Below are 23,457 nucleotides of genomic sequence, written 5' to 3'. Positions count from 1 at the left end.
GCTTTACACAATGTCATAGGGCAATTCTAGATTTGAAGCTTTCGTGACTGCAAGGATTCATATTCTTAGGTTTTTTCGGTTAAGTCACGTAGGTAAAACATTAAAATTAATAAAAGTAAAATAAAATAAAAATCACGACGTTTCGGAGGCAACACAAGCTTCCGTCTTCAGGTGGTACCGTCACAGCCATGACAGCTGTATCAAGTAAATGAGAGATTGCAAGAGCTACCACTCCGTATATATAATGGTTGGAGAGGGGGGAAGGGCCAAGTACGGCACACTTTTTATTCATATGGTAAGGTGAGGCTTAAGAGGGTGAGCCTTTGTTATGGAGAGATACGGTTTGTGTCATAGGGCAAGGCGGGGCCGGCCCTGCTGGTGTTGCCGTGCCTCAAATATTGGAGGAAGCGGTCGCTCCTTGCGAGGGGTTGGCTGATGTGCCATCTGTTGGGGGAAGTGTGAAATGTGATCCAGAGTTTGAAAGCAGCTAACGCGTCGGGTAGCGATGACCTCTCAAGCAAACTGCCGAGGGAGGGTCGCGTTTGTGTGCAGACTGCCCCACGTGACATCATTACAACCGTCTGGTCCACTGGATGGGTTCCACAGGAGCCCTCCTGGTGGTCCCCATTTGTGAGAAGGGGGACCGCACTGATTGCAAGAACTACTGGGGCATCTCCCTCCTCGGTGTGCCGGGACAGGTCCTGGCAATGATTCTCACCTGAAGACGATTGCCTGTGTTGCGATGGAAACGTCATGATGCATTAGTTTTCTATCTACGTGACTTTACCAAAAGACCCAAAAAGTAATGATTATATAATTCAACATCCCCTTGCCAGGCACGCTAAGGAGAGGCTTTCGGAGCCCCAATGTGGATTCAGACCAGGGCGGTCCAGCACAGACGCCATATTCTCTGTTTAACACGTAGGCTTTCGCGACCAATATTATTATGGGCATATTCTCTGTCCGTCTGCTACATCAGAGGTGTAAAGAATTGTAACAGGATCTATACCTTTGCTTGATTCACTCGGTCCAAGGCCTATGATACAATCAATAGCTCAGGGCTCAGGGTTAATCTTCGTACTTTCGGAGTCCCAGACCATTTGCTCACAATAATTAAGAACCTTTGTGATGGTGGACAGGCCCAGGTAAAGTGACTGCCCGGGTGTCGGAGCCATTTTCTGTTCACCTTGGGGTGCGACAGGGATGTCCTCTGGCTCCTAAATTATTTAACATCATCTTCGACCACGTAGTTCGAGAAGCTTTCCATGGATGTGTAATAATGTTCCAGGAGACTTGGACGCCGGGGTTGGAGGCACACGTATTTATTCTGTGTCGGGTACAGCACAACACTGGACATACAACACTGGAGGGGTATCGGCCCCCTCACCCGTCTAACTGGGAATACACCCTCTAGCTACGCCTAGCCTACCTCTTGGTCCTCCACTAACGGCTAGGGGAGGCTAGCTAGCCGACACTGGTAAGTCGGGCTCACGGTACCCGGAGTCCCAGACCAGCTCTTACAAGAGCACCGGCTCTGGCTCTCGGGACCACGCCGCTGGCTCGATCCTGTTCGGCCCTGACAAGGGCGGCGATCCAGGGGAGTCCAGGGCTCTATCTAGACGACCTTCTGTCTTCACTGGTTAGCTTCAACTTCTCTCCCCGAGCCCTCCGGCTCATCCCCTTTTATACCAAAACCCCCGCTGAGGGGTGGGGCCCTGGGGGATCCCAGCTCCGAGTCAGCCCCCCAGGCTGCCCGATGCGGACGTCGCTGGGAGCACCTTCCCGTGCACCGACATAGCCACGCCCACTGTGTTTCTTTCCCGTGTGATCCCATTCTATAACAGCCCCTCCGTAACACCCCTACAGATGTACCGGTGGAAAGTCCATTTAGTACAGATACAGTGGGAGGCTGATCGCTGCTCAGGTGCAGCCAAGGGATGGCCCTCTATTGATCAAATATTTTATGTATGCTGATGATCTGGTGATTTCGATTTAAAGCTTTCATGACTGCAGGGATTCATCTTCTTGGTTCTTTCGGTAAAGTCACGTAGAATGGAAATAATAAAATAATAAAAATAAAACATAATAAAATAATTCTCACGACGTTTCGGCCACAACGCAAGCAGCCGTCCTCAGGTGAAGAACATGTCTGTCGGAAAGACAGACCTGTTCTTCACCTGAAAGACAGCGTCTTTTCGACAGACCTGTTCTTCACCTGAGGATGGCTGCTTGCGTTGTGGCCGAAACGTCGTGAGAATAATTTTATTGGTTTATTGTTATTATTTTATTATTTCCATTCTACGTGACTTTACCGAAAGAACCAAGAAGATGGATCTGGTGATTGTTTCTCACTCTGAGTAGTTGAAGGCACTGCTGCTTGACCTGGAGCGTGCTACTAAGAGGTGAGGTCTTCTTACCATCAGCCCCAAAAAAACGCAGCACCAGCCTGGGTATTTTATGTCATCAAATACTCCCCTCCCTCATCTTCCAATGAGCGATGGGGCAGTTGTGGATGGAGTGGAGAAGTTTCCGTACCTGGGCAGTGGGTTTATGCCCAGCTCTGGGTTGGCTCCAGAGGTCTCACTCAGAATCAGTCGAGCGGCATTATCTTTTCATCGGCTGCGTAACGCTCTGTGGAAGCTACCTGATCTATCACTCCATATGAAGCGTCAAGTTTTCCCGGCCACAGTCATGTCCTCCCTTCTCTACGCTTATGAAACTTGGAGTCCTGTAAACGGACGACTTGAAACATTCATGCTGGCCTGCCTACGATCCATCCTGTGTTTAACCAGAATGTATTTTGTGAGGAGCTCACAGATCCCCTGAATTATTTTGATACAGTCCCATCAGTGAGCTCTCCCGGCAAGCGAGGCTGTATTGGCTGGGTCATGTAGCCCACATGCCCTGCCTCCGCATGTCCAAGCAGCTTCTGTTTTGCCAGATTAAACTAAACCATGGAACTATTTTTCGATTTTAAGCTTTCGTGACTGCAGGGATTCATCTTCTTGGTTCTTTCGGTAAAGTCACGTAGAATGGACATAATAAAATAATAAAAATAAAAATAATAATTCTCACGACGTTTCGGCCACAACGCAAGCAGCCGTCCTCAGGTGAAGAACAGGTCTGTCAGACACTGTCTTTCTGACAGACCTGTTCTTCACCTGAGGACGGCTGCTTGCGTTGTGGCCAAAACGTCGTGAGAATTATTGTTTTATTATTTTATTATTTCCATTCTATGGAACTATTTTTATTTACCAGGCAAGGCCTACTGAGCTGTATAGCTAATCGGTACATGTTATGGTGCCATTGACAAGAGAGGATATGGAACAGTGCGGTATCTTACACAGAATCATTAATCTCCATCGGCCATGCGTCTGGCTCTAATCAGCCACAACAACACCACGTGACCACCTCGTGCTGTTAGCGAGCGCCTATGAAGGCTGGCACGGCACACGAGGGGGTGGGTGGCCAGCACCACGCCCGGCCGCCTTTGTCTCCCCCAGTGGCGATGTTTACTACACACCGCACCAGGTACTCATTTGAGGCTGAGTCGACCTAGGGGAGGCCCAGCACCGGTTCAGATAATTGTCACTGTGGTGTTGGCCGTGGCCGTGAGCGGGAATCGTAAGGTTAAAGATTTTAGTTTTGTCTATCCATAATCTATCTAAACTATCCATAATACAGGAGAAATAAATACCTGTATTATGGATAGTTTAGCTTTATTTTTTATACTATATATATTTTTTTAATGATTTCTTTGCCTTTCCTATACTTTGCACTCGTATCGTGCTTTTGTCCTGCTGTTGTAACGTTCTGACCCCGCGTGCCCCCTTACTGGACATCTGTGAAAAAAATAGCTTATCGGATTTCTCCAGTGAACTCGGGTGGCCGGGTTTTGCAGCGCAGCGCGCTAACCGCTGCGCCACCGCTCCCCACGGGACCTCGCCCACCCTGTGATGATGTCACTCTCACAACGCCCCGCCCCAACCGCCACACCCCCCCTCCCCTGTCTCCATAACAACCGTCGACGTGCCAAGCAACGCGCGCTCTGATTGGTTGAGCGCGTCGATGGTGTTCGACCAATGGGATCGAGCGACGTTGCGCACCGACGAACGGAGTGCAAAGATGGCGGCCCCCTGTTGTCGTTTTTGGCCGTGGCTTCGCTGGAGGTATTTGCGATCGAATCGCCTCGTAAAACGCCTCAGTTCGCACTCGTTTGCAAGCAACAACGTTTGCAATCGCTCGCTGTCGAACGGCCCCGCTCGTGGCTCCGTTCGCCGGCCGCAAAATGCATTTTGTTGCGTTTAGGCCGCGAAGCCTCCGCTCTTGCCTAGGTCGCGTACCGGCAGAGGTCGTGGATCTCCGGGCAGGGTTGGTGAGGGTCTCGCAGCCCAACTATGGGATGGGGTTTTCAAAGAACGCCGACGTTTGGCATTCCATAAACACTCGGCATGACACGTGGCGCACAATGCGTCGTATACAATGTTGTACGTGAAGCATCGATGCACTTAAACCGCTTGTGCAACCCTCACTTTGGGTGTGATGCGAGCGTGGGTTGTTGTGATGAGTGCACAGCGGATCTGCAATGCAGAGGTCGCCCCTTTGAAGTCGCCCTTTGAAGTCGTTCTGTTCAAACATTGAACACGTTAACTGCATTCGATTCGGGTTGACACGTAGGGCTTTCGCGACCAATGTTATTCATAGTAACGTTTTTTGGGGGGGTTTTGAAAACGTTTTGGTTTAGCCATGTTTGTTTTTTGTAGTACAGAGTTAGCCTGATAACTTTAATCTACATTGTCTTATGGTTGTTATTGTTTGAATTGCATCCCACTGGGATTTTTTGCACACAGCGTTGAAATACGGTGTTTTTTTCTGGAAGACTTTGCTGTTTTTTCCAGGATTTTTCTGTTGCGTGTTGTCACTTTAAGATGTTTCTTGTCCATGTTTTTGTTGTGGTTGCACCCGAGTCAAGAGCCGCATGGCTCACAGGGTTATAACTATCTTCTTGGTTCTTTCGGTAAAGTCACGTAGAAGTGAAATAATAAAATAATAAAAATAAAACATAAAATGATTCTCACGACGTTTCGGCCACAACGCAAGCAGCCGTCCTCAGGTGAAACCAGGTCTGTCGCCTCGACACACTTCCCTTCTACGTGACTTTACCGAAAGAACCAAGAAGATGAATCCCTGCAGTCACGAAAGCTTTAAATCGAAATTTTAGGGTTATACCTAATAAATGAAACTGAAAACTGAAAAGTAGAAATGTGCCGTAATCCGCCACTACCCGATACGGTCGGTAAGGTTTGTCACGTAAACGAAACGTGCCCAATAAGTTACTGCTTCAGCCCACCGGTGTGTTGGAGAGTGAATCCAAAACATTCACAATTTGAGTACTTTGACGTTTCGCAGGTAATTACATCCAGCATCATCGGGCGATTTGCCAGAATAGTGAAGCGAGGCAGGTAGACTGCTTGTGTTTAGCTTGTTGTCCTTCTCCCGCACCTCCGATTAGCACGATTGGCTACGTACAGTGCGAAAGAAGCTCAACATACTTGCATGCATACCTAGAGCAGTGGTGGTTTGCATAGCTCCAGTGCCTTCCTAATATCGGAGGGTAGAGCGTTCCAGACGGCCGCAGAAGCGCATCCAAAAATGCCGCGCGATGCAGTGACCGATGGCTTAGCCCAGGGGTCGGCAACCTACGGCTCCGGAGCCGCATGCGGCTCTTTACGGGCTGCTTCTTGACGATATGTACGTATGTACATAGATGCATTGCGGCTCTTGAAATACTGAATTTTGTACCGAATTGGAAAGAAATGGCTCTTCTTGTTATTTTGGTTGCCGACCCCTGGCTTAGCCAAAAGCCGCCGTTGTGAGGGGATGACTGGAGTTGGCGTGATGCTTTATACTCCTCGACAAGACCAGCAAGGTATTGTGGCTCATTTGTGGTCAGCAATTTGTGTGTAATGAGCGCGACCTTATAACGTGTTCGTTCGGCAACAGGACGCCAATGAGCTCGGCGAGCACTGGTCGGACACAGATCTTGCAGTCCCCGTCGCGAGATGTCTAGTACGTTCAAGTTCAAGTTCATTTATTAGGTATAGCCCTGTGAGCCATTCGGCTCTTGAATCGGGTGCACCCGCAACAAACAAAAAACAAAAACATAAAACATCTTAAAGTGAATGTGACTAAGTGCAAACAGAAAATCCAACAAAAGACAGCAAAATATTGCAGAAAACAAATCACCGTACACCAACGCTGTGTGCAAAAATCCCAGTGGGATGCACGTAGTACGTGTTTGCCATGTGGGCGTCACTTGACACCCTGGGAAACCCCTTGCAAACGAGTTGTTGCACCTGCAAGTAATTGTCCAGGTTAAATAGTTTCATACGTAAAATAAAAACTGAAAGCACCACGACCTGGGCGGATGAAAAAGTTAATTCGTCCGAGTACGCCCAACACCAATGTGGTATTTACTGAATACTTCTTACTCTTAGGTTTTTTCGGTAAAGTCACGTAGGTAAAAAATTAAATTAAAAGTTAATAAAAGTAATAATGGAAATAAAATAATAAATCACGACGTTTCGGAGGCAACACAAGTCTCCGTCATCAGGTGGGATCGAGCTAAAATTACTGTATCAAGTGAGGAAAATTCCAAAAGACCAGCCCTTAAATACAAGTTAAGGGGGGAGGGGCTTATCTGAACGTGGTAACCAGGGAATGAAACGTGGGGGTGGTGGGCGGGGCTACAAGAGAAATTGGTCAAAGTCGACCTGTGCAAGACAACAATCGGTGTACCTCGACCTAAACCGATGTTGGTTGAGAATCCAAATACAAAAAAGCAGTAGGTGTTAAACGCTGGAGATGTCTTCTTCTTCTTTAGTGCTGCCTAACGGCGTGTGCGACTTCACGATGATATTGGTCCCGGTCTAGCACGGCGTGTAGAGTTTGTGCTGCTGTTAATTGTAGCCATGTTTTGATGTTACTGAGCCATGTCGTTTTTGGCCGTCCTGGTCGTTTTTTCCCTTCGATTTTTCCTTCCAGGATTTGCTTTAATAGCTGGTATTTGTAGTCGTTTCGGGCAATGTGGCCTAGGTAGTAACACTTCCTGCTAACGACGGTCTTCAGCAGTTGCCTGTCAGTGCCCATATCTTGCAGAACTTGTGTATTGGTGGTTTTGGCTGTCCATGGGATTTTCAGCATTCTTCGATACAGCCACATCTCGAAAGCTTCGAGCCTTTTTGTTGCTGTTGTTGTCAGTGTCCACGTCTCTACTCCGTACAGCAAAATTGACCAGATGTAGCATTTCAGTGTGCGCAGTTTCAGTGATGGACTCAAGTGGCGGTCTGCAAGGAGTGTTTTCCATTTAATAAATGCTTGCCTTGCTTGTTCAATTCTGCTCTTGATTTCGACTTCATGGTTCAACTGATCGTCAATGATGTCAACACTCGGTAAAGTAGAAAAGTACCTGTCAAATAAAATGGTACAAATATGTGTAGTTAAATCTTTTTTACGTGATTAATAACATCTTTCCAATGATTACTCAGTTTGTACCCATCATCACGGTTGAAGTTATTTTATTTTATTTCCATTATTACTTTTATTAACTTTTAATTTTATTTTTTACCTACGTGACTTTACCGAAAAAACCTAAGAGTATGAATCCTTGCAGTCACGAAAGCTTCAAATCTAGAATTGAATACTTCTTCCTTATCGAAGGCCGGACACGCTTCTGATCTCTGACCTACAACCCTGGGTATGATCTTTCAAGAAGTTCATGGTCCACCCAAAACGGAATCCGCACAAACCGTGGCAGATGCTGATACCTGATGCACAAGTGGAACATTTAAAACTTTCCAGTGTGCGACTGGTCATCCAAAACAGACTGTACAACGTATAGCGACGCAATGGCCGATCCACAAATAGGAAGGAGACATGACAGTGATGATACACTCCGCTGTTCCTGACGCAGCTGTCTGGCTTGGCCACCTGAATGTGAAATTGTAGTTGTTGCTCTGCATCTACATCAGCCAATACGAAAGACGAAACCGATTGGAAGGATACTATGCCGGAAAATAAAAATAAAAACCTTCAAAACTGCGCAACGTTATCGCACTTCGCTTCGACAAGCTTCAAAACCTCGCCGGTACCAGATCTCTGTACCAATCAACTCCTGCCACCTGTACACAGATGCCCATTCCCCGGGCTGTCTGGGTCAAACCCCAGACAGGTGGTGACCCTCTCATTAAATTTCGATTTAAAGCTTTCGTGACTGCAGGGATTCATCTTCTTGGTTCTTTCGGTAAAGTCACGTAGAAGGGAAGTAATGTTTTATTTTTATTATTTTATTACTTCCCTTCTACGTGACTTTACCGAAAGAACCAAGAAGACCCTCTCATTGTTTTAACGTCCAGTCAGTCGCAACGTTTACGTGATTAAGTTCTACCACGTATGCCCCAGTGAGGGCTATTTCAGATCGGGAGAGACCAGAGACGTGTGGTATTGAATGTTATCTATATACAACCTGTGATAACTGACACGGATACCAAGAACAACAACATTGGCTTAATGGTAACCGCAATGGGGTGTGCCATCTGCTGGACATATCTGGGCATTGCAGTTCGTATCACGTCCACTTAGACTGGTCAACACACTTTTTCTGGCATAAGGTAATCCAAGGGTATTAATGTAATTTTGGGGTGCTGATTCCAAATCTGGCATCAGTTTTTGTCTATCACATCAGGTTTTTGAGATATCAAATATTGCATTTTCAATAAAAACTGCAGAAAAAAAATATTAAATAGATGTGGATATCTACATAAAATGATATTATAAACACACTTTCCTAAAAATACAGCACCATATTTTAACCAGGCGCGGGGGAACCTTTGTCTTTGGCGTGCGACGTCGCGGGCGCAGGCCGAGTCGGGGGCTGCTGCTCAGAGCGGGGGCCCCGGCTCCCCCCACCCGGCGCCTGGTGCACGGGGATGGGCGCAACGTGCCCCGCCGGGCGGTGCTCTACGTGCCGGGGGACGACGAGAGGAAGCTGCGCAAGCTGCCAACGCTCGGCGCCGACTGCGCCGTCATGGACTGCGAGGACGGAGTGGCGCAGAACAGAAAGGTGACGGCGGCGGTGGTGGTGGTGACGGCGGTGGTGGTGGTGGTGGCGGTGGTGGTGATGGCGGCGGCAGCGATGGTGGTGGCGATGGTGACGCTGGTGGTGGTGGTGGTGATGGTGGTGGTGGCAATGGTGGCGGTGGGGGCGATGATGGCGATGGCAGTGTTGGTGGTGGCGATGTTGATGGTGGTGCCGATGGTGATGGTGGTGATGGTGGCGATGGTGGAGGCAATGGTGGCGATGGTGGCCACTGTAATGTGGGAAGTGGCGGCGCAGTGGTTAGCGCACTGCGCTACGATCCTGACGACCCGAGTTCGATTCCAGCTCATTTTAAATTTTAGAAGCGCTGGCAGGGCGAGGTCTTGAGTTTAGGTGCGTCTTGCATGGACCACGGAATTTGGAGAGACGTGCATGTCCGGGAGCAGGAAGTTAGGCCGGGGTGTTCCAGATTTTTGGGGCTGCGCTCGAGAAGGCTACGTTCCCCCCCCAGCGTCGGCTGAACAATCCTTGGCGGCCGACGTCACCACGACGCCTGTGCCAGGCTAGGTGCACCTTGACGCTGTCGCGTGAAAGTGTCTGATGGCTTGCCGCTGGCCGGAGGTCACGGGACAGACCCGGGTGGTGCCATGGGTTGACTGGACTGAGATGACAGATGCACCTGTGCCCCCCCCCCTACTGTTTCAACACCACCACCATCACCAAAGACATAGGTCCCCTGTATAGCCTTAACAGACCGTTGGGGCAAGTGTTGTTAGCGAGTAGCAGCATCTATGAATATCCGCATGGCACACGAGTGGGTGGGTGGCCAGCACCACGCCCGGCTGCCGCTTTTGTCTCCCAAGTGGCGTTGTTTACACATCGCACCAGGTACTCATTTGCGGCCGAATCGACCTAGGGGAGGCCCAGAACCAGTTTAAATAATCGTCACCGGTATTGGTGGCCATGAGCGGGAATCGAACTCGGGTAACTGGGTTCATCACGCAGCGCTCTAACCGCTGCACCACCGCTCCCCATCATCGTTAACATCATCACCAGCATCAACATCACCACCACCATCGCCACTATCATCACCACCACCGCCATCATTAACATCATCACCACCACCACCATCGTTAACATCATCACCAGCAACAACATCACCACCACCATCGCCACTATCATTAACATCACCACCACCACCGCCGTCATTCACATCGTCACCACCACCATCAGTAACATCACCACCACCACCATCAGTAACATCACCACCACCACCATCAGTAACATCACCACCACCACCATCAGTAACATCACTATCACCATCAGTAACATCACTATCACCACCACCATCAGTAACATCACTATCACCATCAGTAACATCACTATCACCACCACCATCAGTAACATCACTATCACCATCAGTAACATCACTATCACCACCACCATCAGTAACATCACTATCACCATCAGTAACATCACTATCACCATCAGTAACATCACTATCACCACCACCATCAGTAACATCACTATCACCATCAGTAACATCACTATCACCACCACCATCAGTAACATCACTATCACCATCAGTAACATCACTATCACCACCACCATCAGTAACATCACTATCACCATCAGTAACATCACTATCACCATCAGTAACATCACTATCACCACCACCATCAGTAACATCACTATCACCATCAGTAACATCACTATCACCATCAGTAACATCACTGTCACCACCACCACCATCAGTAACATCACTATCACCACCACCACCACCATCAGTAACATCACCACCACCACCATCAGTAACATCACTACCACCACCATCACTATCACCACCACCACCACCATCAGTAACATCACCACCACCACCATCAGTAACATCACCACCACCACCATCAGTAACATCACTACCACCACCATCACTATCACCACCACCACCACCATCAGTAACATCACCACCACCACCATCAGTAACATCACTACCACCACCATCAGTAACATCACCACCACCACCATCAGTAACATCACTACCACCACCATCAGTAACATCACCACCACCACCATCAGTAACATCACTACCACCACCATCAGTAACATCACTACCACCACCATCAGTAACATCACTACCACCACCATCAGTAACATCACTACCACCACCATCAGTAACATCACTATCACCACCACCACCACCACCATCAGTAACATCACTGTCACCACCACCACCATCAGTAACATCACTGTCACCACCATCAGTAACATCACTACCACCACCACCACCACCATCAGTAACATCACTATCACCACCACCACCACCACCATCAGTAACATCACTATCACCACCACCACCATCAGTAACATCACTATCACCACCATCAGTAACATCACTACCACCACCACCACCACCATCAGTAACATCACTACCACCACCACCATCAGTAACATCACTACCACCACCACCACCACCATCAGTAACATCACTATCACCACCACCACCACCATCAGTAACATCACTATCACCACCACCACCACCATCAGTAACATCACGATCACCACCACCACCTCCATCAGTAACATCACTGTCACCACCACCACCATCAGTAACATCACTATCACCACCACCACCACCATCAGTAACATCACGATCACCACCACCACCATCAGTAACATCACTGTCACCACCACCACCATCAGTAACATCACTATCACCACCACCACCACCATCAGTAACATCACGATCACCACCACCACCACCATCAGTAACATCACTGTCACCACCACCACCATCAGTAACATCACTATCACCACCACCACCACCATCAGTAACATCACGATCACCACCACCACCATCAGTAACATCACTGTCACCACCACCACCATCAGTAACATCACTATCACCACCACCACCATCAGTAACATCACTATCACCACCACCTCCACCATCAGTAACATCACTATCACCACCACCAACATCAGTAACATCACTGTCACCACCACCAACATCAGTAACATCACTATCACCACCACCACCACCATCAGTAACATCACTACCACCACCACCACCATCAGTAACATCACTATCACCACCACCACCACCATCAGTAACATCACTACCACCACCACCAACATCAGTAACATCACTATCACCACCACCACCACCATCAGTAACATCACTACCACCACCACCACCATCAGTAACATCACTACCACCACCACCACCATCAGTAACATCACTATCACCACCATCAGTAACATCACTATCACCACCACCAACATCAGTAACATCACTGTCACCACCATCAGTAACATCACTATCACCACCACCACCACCACCACCATCAGTAACATCACTATCACCACCACCACCATCAGTAACATCACTACCACCACCACCATCAGTAACATCACTATCACCACCACCACCACCACCACCATCAGTAACATCACTATCACCACCACCACCACCATCAGTAACATCACTACCACCACCACCACCATCAGTAACATCACTATCACCACCACCACCACCATCAGTAACATCACTACCACCACCACCAACATCAGTAACATCACTATCACCACCACCACCACCATCAGTAACATCACTACCACCACCACCACCATCAGTAACATCACTACCACCACCACCACCATCAGTAACATCACTATCACCACCATCAGTAACATCACTATCACCACCACCAACATCAGTAACATCACTGTCACCACCATCAGTAACATCACTATCACCACCACCACCACCACCACCATCAGTAACATCACTACCACCACCACCATCAGTAACATCACTGTCACCACCACCACCACCATCAGTAACATCACTATCACCACCATCAGTAACATCACTATCACCACCACCAACATCAGTAACATCACTGTCACCACCATCAGTAACATCACTATCACCACCACCACCACCACCATCAGTAACATCACTATCACCACCACCACCATCAGTAACATCACTACCACCACCACCATCAGTAACATCACTATCACCACCACCACCACCACCACCATCAGTAACATCACTATCACCACCACCACCACCATCAGTAACATCACTACCACCACCACCACCATCAGTAACATCACTATCACCACCACCACCACCATCAGTAACATCACTACCACCACCACCAACATCAGTAACATCACTATCACCACCACCACCACCATCAGTAACATCACTACCACCACCACCACCATCAGTAACATCACTACCACCACCACCACCATCAGTAACATCACTATCACCACCATCAGTAACATCACTATCACCACCACCAACATCAGTAACATCACTGTCACCACCATCAGTAACATCACTATCACCACCACCACCACCACCACCATCAGTAACATCACTACCACCACCACCATCAGTAACATCACTGTCACCACCACCACCACCATCAGTAACATCACTATCACCACCACCACCACCATCAGTAACATCACTATCACCACCACCACCATCAGTAACATCACTATCACCACCACCACCATCAGTAACATCACTGTCACCACCACCACCACCATCAGTAACATCACTGTCACCACCACCACCACCATCAGTAACATCACTATCACCACCACCACCATCAGTAACATCACTATCACCACCATCAGTAACATCACTGTCACCACCACCACCATCAGTAACATCACTATCACCACCTCCACCATCAGTAACATCACTATCACCACCTCCACCATCAGTAACATCACTGTCACCACCACCACCACCATCAGTAACATCACTGTCACCACCACCACCATCAGTAACATCACTGTCACCACCACCACCACCATCAGTAACATCACTATCACCACCACCATCAGTAACATCACTGTCACCACCACCACCACCATCAGTAACATCACTGTCACCACCTCCACCATCAGTAACATCACTGTCACCACCTCCACCACCACCACCATCAGTAACATCACTGTCACCACCACCACCACCATCAGTAACATCACTATCACCACCACCATCAGTAACATCACTGTCACCACCACCACCACCATCAGTAACATCACTATCACCACCACCACCACCATCAGTAACATCACTGTCACCACCTCCACCACCACCACCATCAGTAACATCACTGTCACCACCACCACCACCATCAGTAACATCACTATCACCACCACCACCATCAGTAACATCACTATCACCACCACCACCACCAGTAACATCACTGTCACCACCACCAACATCAGTAACATCACTATCACCACCACCACCACCACCACCAGTAACATCACTATCACCACCACCACCATCAGTAACATCACTATCACCACCACCACCACCACCACCATCAGTAACATCACTACCACCACCACCAACATCAGTAACATCACTATCACCACCACCACCACCACCACCAGTAACATCACTATCACCACCACCACCATCAGTAACATCACTATCACCACCACCACCACCACCACCAGTAACATCACTATCACCACCACCACCACCATCAGTAACATCACTGTCACCACCACCAACATCAGTAACATCACTATCACCACCACCACCACCATCAGTAACATCACTGTCACCACCTCCACCATCAGTAACATCACTGTCACCACCACCACCATCAGTAACATCACTATCACCACCACCACCACCACCAGTAACATCACTATCACCACCACCACCACCATCAGTAACATCACTATCACCACCACCACCACCATCAGTAACATCACTATCACCACCACCACCACCACCAGTAACATCACTATCACCACCACCTCCACCATCAGTAACATCACTGTCACCACCTCCACCATCAGTAACATCACTGTCACCACCACCACCATCAGTAACATCACTACCACCACCACCACCACCACCAGTAACATCACTGTCACCACCACCAACATCAGTAACATCACTATCACCACCACCACCACCATCAGTAACATCACTGTCACCACCACCACCATCAGTAACATCACTATCACCACCACCACCATCATCAGTAACATCACTATCACCACCACCACCACCATCAGTAACATCACTGTCACCACCACCAACATCAGTAACATCACTATCACCACCACCACCACCATCAGTAACATCACTGTCACCACCTCCACCATCAGTAACATCACTGTCACCACCACCACCATCAGTAACATCACTGTCACCACCACCACCACCATCAGTAACATCACCACCACCACCACCATCAGTAACATCACTATCACCACCACCACCATCAGTAACATCACTATCACCACCACCACCATCATCAGTAACATCACTACCACCACCACCACCATCAGTAACATCACTATCACCACCACCACCATCATCAGTAACATCACTACCACCACCACCACCATCAGTAACATCACTATCACCACCACCACCACCATCAGTAACATCACTACCACCATCAGTAACATCACTATCACCACCACCACCACCATCAGTAACATCACTATCACCACCACCACCACCATCAGTAACATCACTATCACCACCACCACCACCATCAGTAACATCACTATCACCACCTCCACCATCATCAGTAACATCACTATCACCACCACCACCACCATCAGTAACATCACTACCACCACCACCACCACCATCAGTAACATCACTATCACCACCACCACCACCATCAGTAACATCACTATCACCACCACCACCATCATCAGTAACATCACTATCACCACCACCACCACCATCAGTAACATCACTATCACCACCTCCACCATCATCAGTAACATCACTGTCACCACCACCACCACCATCAGTAACATCACTATCACCACCTCCACCATCATCAGTAACATCACTGTCACCACCACCACCACCATCAGTAACATCACTACCACCACCACCACCATCAGTAACATCACTATCACCACCACCACCACCATCAGTAACATCACTATCACCACCACCACCATCATCAGTAACATCACTATCACCACCACCACCATCATCAGTAACATCACTATCACCACCTCCACCATCATCAGTAACATCACTACCACCACCACCACCATCAGTAACATCACTATCACCACCACCACCACCATCAGTAACATCACTATCACCACCTCCACCATCATCAGTAACATCACTACCACCACCACCACCATCAGTAACATCACTATCACCACCACCACCATCAGTAACATCACTATCACCACCACCACCACCATCAGTAACATCACTATCACCACCACCACCACCATCAGTAACATCACTACCACCACCACCACCATCAGTAACATCACTATCACCACCACCACCACCATCAGTAACATCACTGTCACCACCACCACCATCATCAGTAACATCACTATCACCACCACCACCATCAGTAACATCACTATCACCACCACCACCATCAGTAACATCACTACCACCACCACCACCATCAGTAACATCACTACCACCACCACCACCATCAGTAACATCACTACCACCACCACCACCATCAGTAACATCACTATCACCACCACCACCATCAGTAACATCACTATCACCACCACCACCACCATCAGTAACATCACTATCACCACCACCACCACCACCATCAGTAACATCACTATCACCACCACCACCATCAGTAACATCACTATCACCACCACCATCACCATCAGTAACATCACTACCACCACCACCACCATCAGTAACATCACTACCACCACCACCACCACCACCATCAGTAACATCACTACCACCACCACCACCACCACCATCAGTAACATCACTACCACCACCACCATCAGTAACATCACTGTCACCACCACCACCACCATCAGTAACATCACTATCACCACCACCACCACCATCAGTAACATCACTGTCACCACCACCACCACCATCAGTAACATCACTATCACCACCACCACCACCATCAGTAACATCACTGTCACCACCACCACCACCATCAGTAACATCACTATCACCACCACCACCACCATCAGTAACATCACTGTCACCACCACCACCACCATCAGTAACATCACTATCACCACCACCACCATCATCAGTAACATCACTATCACCACCACCACCACCATCAGTAACATCACTATCACCACCACCACCATCAGTAACATCACTATCACCACCACCACCACCATCAGTAACATCACTATCACCACCACCACCATCAGTAACATCACTGTCACCACCACCACCACCATCAGTAACATCACTATCACCACCACCACCACCACCATCAGTAACATCACTACCACCACCACCACCATCAGTAACATCACCACCACCACCACCACCACCATCAGTAACATCACTATCACCACCACCACCATCATCAGTAACATCACTATCACCACCACCACCACCATCAGTAACATCACTGTCACCACCACCACCATCATCAGTAACATCACTGTCACCACCACCACCATCAGTAACATCACTGTCACCACCACCACCACCATCAGTAACATCACTGTCACCACCACCACCACCATCAGTAACATCACTATCACCACCACCACCATCAGTAACATCACTGTCACCACCACCACCACCATCAGTAACATCACTATCACCACCACCACCACCATCAGTAACATCACTACCACCACCACCACCACCATCAGTAACATCACTGTCACCACCACCACCACCATCAGTAACATCACTATCACCACCACCACCACCATCAGTAACATCACTACCACCACCACCACCACCATCAGTAACATCACTGTCACCACCACCACCACCATCAGTAACATCACTATCACCACCACCACCATCAGTAACATCACTGTCACCACCACCACCACCATCAGTAACATCACTATCACCACCACCACCACCATCAGTAACATCACTACCACCACCACCACCACCATCAGTAACATCACTGTCACCACCACCACCACCATCAGTAACATCACTATCACCACCACCACCACCATCAGTAACATCACTACCACCACCACCACCACCATCAGTAACATCACTGTCACCACCACCACCACCATCAGTAACATCACTACCACCACCACCACCATCAGTAACATCACTGTCACCACCACCACCACCATCAGTAACATCACTATCACCACCTCCACCACCACCACCATCAGTAACATCACTACCACCACCACCACCACCACCATCAGTAACATCACTACCACCACCACCACCACCACCACCATCAGTAACATCACTGTCACCACCACCACCACCATCAGTAACATCACTATCACCACCACCACCACCATCAGTAACATCACTATCACCACCACCACCACCACCACCACCACCATCAGTAACATCACTATCACCACCTCTACCATCAGTAACACCACTACCACCGCCACCGTGTCGGCGTGTAGGACGTGGCGCGTGACACGGTGGTGCGCATGCTCAGCGAGCTCAGCCTGGGCCGCACGGAGCCCAGCGTCCGCGTCAACGCCGTCGCCAGCGGCCTCGCCGATGACGACCTCCGCGCCTTGCTGGGGGGGCCGGTTCTGCCCCCCACCATCCTCCTGCCAAAGGTGGACTCGGTGGATGACATCCGATGGGTGAGTCGATAGCAATTAGCATTTTTGTTTTATTCACAATCAACGTTTTTGGGTTTAGATGGCGTTATTTATAAATGTGTCGTAACCCTCCACCACCCGACACGGCCAATCGGTTAAAACAGTGTCACGTTGACAAGAGACAAATAGTTCACTGCTTTAGCCCACCGGTGTGTTGAAGCGTGAAACCACAACATTTACAATTTCACGCTTAAACACACCGGTGGGCTAAAGCAGTGAACTATTTGTCTCTTGATAATTGGTTCTTTACCCTTCTATCTGGCAACAAAACTGACACCCTTTTTACAAGGAGTCATGTTTGCATTGACCACAATACCTGCAGTCATAATGCAGGTATTGCGGTCTATGCAAACATGACTCCTTGTAAAAAGGTGTCAGTTTTGTTGCCAGATAGAAGGGTAAAGAACCAATTATCATATTTTTACTGGCAAATGAGGTTCCCATAGTATTTGTCTCTTGTCAACGTGACACTTTTTTACTGATTGGCCGTGTCGGGCGGTGGAGGGTTACGACACGTTTATAAATCACGCGATCTAAACCCATTATGAATAATATTGGTCGCGAAAGCCTACGTGTTAAATTAGTTTTTTTTTGTTAAGAAGCGAGGTCAACTGCGAGCTTGGTCATCATCACCACAGCTTCCGGGGTCGATAAAATGAGCAGCGCCATGCGGAGAAAATCGAACACCATTGGAACCTCATTTGCCAGTAAAAATATGATAATTGGTTTTTAAAAATCCTTTATATTAAGTTCACTTGCTTGCTTGCTTGCGCGCTTACGACCGTGCAAATCTTTCGGTCGTTTTTTAACCCACTTCCCGTGATCCAATCGAGCTGACATTTTGCACACAGACTCGTGTGCGTGACAATTTATTTTCGTGAAAATTTTTCCCAAAATTTTCAACATTTTAGGAATTTTTTTTAAATATTTAATTACCTATTGCTTAATGGTGGCAGGCAATCATCTGACCCATAGGTGGCAGCCATCTCAAGCCAGAGGACGAGAGGACTCTAGCCGCCACGCATATAAAGGATTTAGAGTGAAAAACTTTGTTTTTACGGGTTAATTTTTACCCTTCTATTTGCAACAAAAGTGACATCTTTTTTTTTTTTACAAGGAGTTATGTTTACATAGACCACAATACCTGCAGTCATAATGCAACAAAAACACAACTCTGATAATGTGCACTGTCCTTGAAGTTGATTGGTCCGCCTTTTGGCGTCATGTGGTCCAACACCATGTGAGACTAGGCTCTAAGGAAAGCTGTCTCGGGTGTGGACCAATCAACTTCAAGGACAGTGCATACATTATCAGAGTTATGTTTTTGTTTGCATTATGACTGCAGGTATTGCGGTCTATGCAAACATGACTCCTTGTAAAAAAAGGTGTCAGTTTTTTTGCCAGATAGAAGGGTAAAAAACCAATTATCAAGATCGAACACCGTTTGTTTGTTTGGATAGACTCGCTGCCGCCATAGGAACGTGGAATTACCACCACGAGTGTCTCCACACGACGGCTGTGAGCAGGAGGGGCAAGCACGGGGCGGGTGCCTCCATTCTGGCACGAGCAGCAAGTCGCTTTGACCCGTCGACGAGTTTAAGAGTGCCGTTTGTTACCGGCCGTTCGGCGTTTCCCCGGGACCTTGGGCCGTGCTGAAATGACAAAAAAAAATCCTAGATTTGAAGCTTTCGTGACTGCAAGGATTCATACCCTTTGTTCTTTCGGTAAAGTCTCGTAGGTACAAAATGAAATTTACCGAAAGACAAAAAAAAAGTTGTAATTTTTTAATTTTTTTTTACTTTACTCTGCCATAGTAACATGGAGTGGCGCCCTTGTCCCCACCTCCCACCCCAGTTTGCCGAGCACTTTGAGAAGGCAGTGGCGGAACGAGAGCTGCCAGCGCCGATAAACCTCATCACGTTCGTGGAGAGCGCCGTGGACTGCTTGACCTCAGGGTGAGCATCGTCGCCGTACTTCACCGCGCCGGTCGTTCCGCCCCCGGTGGACGGGGGAAGGCCCCAAGCGCTGGGTCCGGGTGTCGCTCGCCACTGATGTTGGCCGTGAGCGGGAGGGTCTCCTGCCGGGTCTAGCGGTGCGGTTGCGCTAACCGCGGCGCCACCGCTCCCCCCCCACCCATTCACCAGCCCCCGCTCATCATCACTTTCATGGTCAATCATCACCACCTCCATCATCACTGTCATCATCATCACTGTCATCATCACTGTCATCATCATCGTCATCATCACTTTCATCGTCAATCATCATCACACCTCCATCATCGTTATCATCACCACTACCGTCATCACCGTCATCATCATCACCACCACTATCATCATAACCACCATCATCATCATCGCTTTCATCATTAATAATCGCCATCATCACTGTCGTCATCACATTCATCATCACGTTAATCATCGTTACCACTGTTATCGTCGCTGTCATCACTTTCATCAACATTGATCATCATCATTGTCATCATCACTGTCATCACGATTTTCATCGCTACCGACTTATCGTCACTGTCATCATCATCATCGTCGTCGTCACTGTCATTACCAGAGAGATGAAAGGAGATGCAAGGGGACACTTCTCTCTTGTTCGCTGCCCTGTCCCATCATGTTTGTGTCTTTACTCGCGTCTCCCCGTGTCTCCCCTTGTCTCCGTGTCTCCTCCCGTGTCTCCCCACGTCTCCCCACGTCTCCCGCGTGTCTCCCGTGTCTCCCCGTGTCTCCCCTTGTCTCCGTGTCTCCTCCCGCGTCTCCCCGCGTCTCCCCGCGTCTCGCCGCGTCTCCCCGTGTCTCCCCGTGTCTCCTCCCGTGTCTCCCCACGTCTCCCGCGTGTCTCCCCGTGTCTCCCCGTGTCTCCCCTTGTCTCCGTGTCTCCCCGCGTCTCCCCGCGTCTCCCCGCGTCTCCCTGCGTCTCCCCGTGTCTCTCGCGTTATCTCCCCGTGTCCCCTTTTCTTCACTCATGTCTCCGTGTCTCCCCCTATGTCTCCCCGTGTCTCCCCGTGTCTCCCCGTGTCTCCCCGTGTCTCCCCGTGTCTCCCCCGTGTCTCCCCGTGTCTCCCGTGTCTCCCCGCGTCTCCCAGCGTGTCTCCCCGTGTCTCCCCGCGTGTCTCCCCGTGTCTCCCCGTGTCTCCCCTTGTCTCCCCTTGTCTCCCCGTGTTTCCCCGTGTCTCCCCGTGTCTCCCCGTGTCTCCCCCGTGTCTCCCCGCGTCTCCCCGCGTGTCTCCCCGTGTCTCCCGTGTCCCCTTTTCTTCACTCATGTCTCCGCGTCTTCCCCGTGTCTCGCCATGTGTCCGCTGCAGGAGATCTGCTGTGCGGCGATCTCCGTGGGGGAGCGTGTGGGACTGACTCTCGCCGGCATCGTCTTCGGATCCGACGACTTCTGTGCCAGCATCGGTGCGCGCCGTTCATCGCCCCGTGCCTCTCTCCGCATCTCTGTTCACCTCCACCCTTCGCCACATTACTCCACGTGTCTCCCCTCTCTCCCCACATCTCTCCCCATGTCTCTCCACTCCTCCCTGTGTCTCCCCTCTCTCCCACGGCTCTCCTCATGTCTCTCCACTTTACTCCACCTGTCTCCCCCACGTCTCTCCCCATACCTCTTCTCTCCTCCCCATGCATCTCCTCTCCTCCCCATGTCTGCCCTCTCTCCCCATGTCTCTCCTCCTCCCTGTCTCCCTCTCTCCCATGTCTCTCCCCTCTCTCCCCTCTCCCCACGTCTCTCCCCTCTCTCCCCATGTCTCTCCCCTCTCTCCCCTCTCTCCCCACGTCTCTCCCCTCTCTCCCCTCTCTCCCCATGTCTCTCATCTCTCTCCCCATGTGTCTCCCCCACGTCTCTCCCCATGTCTCCCCTCTCCCCCACGTCTCTCCCCGTGTCTCTCCTCTCCTCCCCGTGTCTCCCCTCTCTCCTCCACGTCTCTCCCCATGTCTCTCCTCCCCGTGTCTCCCTCTTTTCATCATACCTCCCCTCTCTTCCCCGTGCCTCCCCTCTCCTCCCCATGTCTCCCCTCTCTCCCCACGTCTCTCCCCATGTCTCTCCTCCCCGTGTCTCCCTCTTTTCATCATACCTCCCCTCTCCTCCCCGTGCCTCCCCTCTCCTCCCCATGTCTCCCCTCTCTCCCCCCACGTCTCTCCCCACGTCTCTCCCCATGTCTCTCCTCCCCGTGTCTCCCCTCTCTCCCCACGTCTCTCCCCATGTCTCTCCTCCCCGTGTCTCCCCTCTCTCCCCACGTCTCTCCCCATGTCTCTCCTCCCCGTGTCTCCCTCTTTTCATCATACCTCCCCTCTCCTCCCCGTGCCTCCCTCTCCTCCCCATGTCTCCCCTCTCCTCCCCATGTCTCCCCTCTCTCCCCCACGTCTCTCCCCACGTCTCTCCCCATGTCTCTTCTCCCCGTGTCTCCCCTCTCTCCCCACGTCTCTCCCCATGTCTCTCCTCCCCGTGTCTCCCCTCTCTCCCCACGTCTCTCCCATGTCTCTCCTCCCCGTGTCTCCCTCTTTTCATCAACCTCCCCTCTCCTCCCCGTGCCTCCCCTCTCCTCCCCATGTCTCCCTCTCTCCCCACGTCTCTCCCCACGTCTCTCCCCATGTCTCTCCTCCCCGTGTCTCCCCTCTCTCCCACGTCTCTCCCCATGTCTCTCCTCCCCGTGTCTCCCTCTTTTCATCATACCTCCCCTCTCCTCCCCGTGCCTCCCCTCTCCTCCCCATGTCTCCCCTCTCTCCCCACGTCTCTCCCCATGT

General features: G+C 49.9%; 1 protein-coding gene across 1 annotated transcript; it reads left to right on the top strand.

Moving 5' to 3' along the window:
- The first annotated feature begins 4,067 nt into the window (after positions 1-4,067).
- CLYBL (citramalyl-CoA lyase) lies at positions 4,068-22,139 on the top strand. Its single transcript, XM_078618110.1, has 5 exons — positions 4,068-4,169; positions 8,920-9,121; positions 18,506-18,694; positions 20,567-20,667; positions 22,023-22,139. Exons 1-5 carry the CDS (start codon positions 4,069-4,071, stop codon positions 22,066-22,068), a joined length of 639 nt encoding a protein of 212 aa, XP_078474236.1. The 5' UTR covers position 4,068; the 3' UTR covers positions 22,069-22,139.
- Positions 22,140-23,457: the final 1,318 nt, after the last annotated feature.

This window comes from Lampetra planeri, chromosome 56 (assembly GCF_965212315.1).
Source record: "Lampetra planeri chromosome 56, kcLamPlan1.2.h2, whole genome shotgun sequence".
Lineage (NCBI taxonomy): Eukaryota > Metazoa > Chordata > Hyperoartia > Petromyzontiformes > Petromyzontidae > Lampetra > Lampetra planeri.
Note: the sequence above shows the minus strand (reverse complement) of the source record. Positions and strands in the feature narration are given on the sequence as shown.

What these genes read in the sequence shown, in the direction of transcription:
- CLYBL (XM_078618110.1), top strand. Translation starts at nt 4,069, where the DNA reads ATGGTGTTCGACCAATGGGATCGAGCGACGTTGCGCACCGACGAACGG. An exon ending in TGGCCGTGGCTTCGCTGGAG is followed by an intron (nt 4,170 to 8,919) that starts GTATTTGCGATC and finishes TCGCGGGCGCAG; the next exon opens with GCCGAGTCGGGGGCTGCTGC. An exon ending in GTGGACTGCTTGACCTCAGG is followed by an intron (nt 20,668 to 22,022) that starts GTGAGCATCGTC and finishes TGTCCGCTGCAG; the next exon opens with GAGATCTGCTGTGCGGCGAT.